The sequence below is a fragment of the Penaeus japonicus genome, unplaced genomic scaffold (genome assembly GCF_977035675.1).
Source record: "Penaeus japonicus unplaced genomic scaffold, GWHDUDI00000001_assembly GWHDUDI00000004, whole genome shotgun sequence".
NCBI lineage: Eukaryota > Metazoa > Arthropoda > Malacostraca > Decapoda > Penaeidae > Penaeus > Penaeus japonicus.
Genome location: NW_028234406.1, coordinates 8,571,700 through 8,574,199, shown reverse-complemented (window position 1 = coordinate 8,574,199; position 2,500 = coordinate 8,571,700). Strand labels below are relative to the sequence as shown.

The window sequence follows — 2,500 nt, the reverse complement described above, 5'->3', positions numbered from 1 at the left end:
TATGTCATGACATTGAATATATAAAATACTAAGGCTTGTTTGAGGGCAAACTGCAGTAATGCTAATAGACTAATTACAAGTTTCCCTATTCACAAATAAACAAATGTATACCGTTCAACTGGCTACATACTCCCCATAAGGTTGCGAAAAATTTATGATAAATAGTATTAGAATGATTCCAATGAATATTTGCAGAACATTATCTATACACACATAAAAGTTGTAGAAGATGGTTATACTGCCTGCAAAATAAGTTTTTGTTTTCGCATGTCTTTTTCAAAACTTTTCGCACATGCGTTCTAAGACTGCCCTGTCCTTTCTTTTATGTGGTTTATCCAGTAATAACTGTGGTCTCTAGTCTTCCAGTTCTAATTAAATGTATATTTTAAGACAAATTCCTTTGGCGAAAGAATTTTGAATATCTTGTCGAAATATTTGTGCTTTTCGATTTTTCCACTTTGAGGGAACATAGAACCATTTGACAAGCCAGAGGCACTTCGCCAGTAGTCAGATTCTTCATGATTTCATTTTCCGCCCTTGCCAAGGAAAACCTCCAGCAATACTCCTTTTTTTCTTCTTCTTCAGGTTCAAGATCAGCTTGACTCTCTAGCCAAGTACTCCCAAATTCCATGAAAGCCAGGTTTTGGGGTGAAAAACGTAACAATTTCTGATACCCCATAGCCAAAGCATGAGGATTCTGTCCTTCCTGCAAAGTAAGCTTTTATTTTTACAGGATCTTTTTTACCCTCTTCGCACATGCGTCCAAAGATTGACCTTATCCTATTTTCTAAGCGGTCTGTCCAGTAGGATCTATGATCTCTGAAGTCTTCCAGTTCCGAGAAAAAAGTGTTTTTTAAGATAAATCCCTTTGGCGAAGGAATTTTGAATAACATTTTATCAAAATATTTGTATCTGTTCTGAATATCTTTTGGTGCCCACTTTTCCACTTTGAGGGAACTTAGAACCATCTTACAGGCCAGGAACACTCGCCGCTGGTCAGGAGTCAGATTCTTCATGATTTCGTTTTCCGCCTGTGCGAAGGAGAACCTCCATTCGCCATCACCAATACTGCTGATATAAACTGATTTAATGTGAGGCGGTGTAAGGCGTGGTCTAGGCAGGTCTGCTGGCCAGGGAGCTTCCATAGTGGGCACAATGTCCACATCCACCAGCAGTAAAGGGAACTCCTTGCCTGTCCAAACAAGGGTGAGCCCCACTCCAACTTTGGTCCTTTTTACACCAGGTGGAATCATTGTTAATCTTTTATCTTCAGGTTCAAGAATTGAGATGCATTCCTTAACCATACTGTAAAATGTATATAAGAAGTTATTTCCTTTGAGAAGATTCTTGATGTTAATGTTTTTTGATGAAACATTAATTTTTGATTTGCAGTCACTATAATCAGGTTCCTTTTCTTCCAGTGACACTTGCAGGCCTCCATTAGGATAGCCATTAAAACTGCTCAGTATAATATTACAGTCATATTCGTCTGGGCAAAACAGCCTTACGTTGTCTGCCGAACTTCCTAACATTAGAAGTTCCCCGCTAAACATGGGATTTTTCTTAGCAACAGCATTCTTTATACTGTCTGCCCAACTGAATACAGCTGTTTGTATGTCTTTGGATTCTCCTCTTGAATAGTTGACATGGACTTTAGCTATTGCTTCACCTATGCCATTCACTTGCCATTTTTTCTTCAGTTCTTTCAAAAGAATATTCATTTTCTGAGAACCAGTATTGTTTTTTTGTATGTCTATGTTCGCCAGAGATTTTAAGTCCAAATCATACAGTTTCAGGTAGTGTCCGAAACCATCTATAAGGTTCATTGTTGTTAATCCATTTCTGTTTACCTGATATGTCTTTAAAAGGTCCCCTAAGTCCTTGTAGCCATGCATGCAAGCATAGTGTGCAGGTGTGTTGCCGAAACGATCCTTTGCATTAATCGAAGCTCCGTGACTGACAAGGTATCTGGCTGCAGACTCGTTATTCTTCAGAGCAGCGTAATGCAAAGGCGATGCTTGACATACTTCGATGACGCTATCAACCTTTTGTTTTCCCACGTGCACCAAAAGGTAGAGAAACAGTGAAAAATCTTTTTCACAAGTGAGAAGCATTGCTTTGTCTAAAATCTTGACCAATGCGTCGTCCAGTTCAGACTTACTCTGATGCACAGTAGATCGAGGGTATTTTGATGATTCTTCGGCAATCAACTCAATCACTTCGTCGTAAGTGACGTCACTCAATCTCTTTGTATCATGATTATTGGTGACTTGAACCAGTTTTTCCATCCAGTCATCACTTTCAGATAATTCCTTTTCCAACCACGAGAAGGCTGTCTTCCAACACAGTGCATCACGGCCTTTGTCTGTTTGTGAAGAGTATGCACAATACAGTGACAGGAGAAGGAAAACAAACTGCCGGGCTTCCTGTTTCTGTGTAGGATCTCGAGCCTTTTCTGATTCATCATTCAAACGCCGACATTCTCTCGCCAAAGTAGCCT

General features: G+C 39.6%; 1 protein-coding gene across 1 annotated transcript in view; it reads right to left on the bottom strand.

Moving 5' to 3' along the window:
• Positions 1 to 464: 464 nt before the first annotated feature.
• The window catches only part of LOC122244376 (uncharacterized), a 29,506-nt gene continuing 27,470 nt past the window's right edge, over positions 465 to 2,500 (bottom strand). Inside the window, exon 16 of the mRNA XM_086535766.1 lies at positions 465 to 2,498. Coding sequence (XP_086391892.1) covers positions 594 to 2,498 — 1,905 coding nt within the window. The 3' untranslated portion in view covers positions 465 to 593. The remainder of the gene's footprint in view (positions 2,499 to 2,500) is intronic.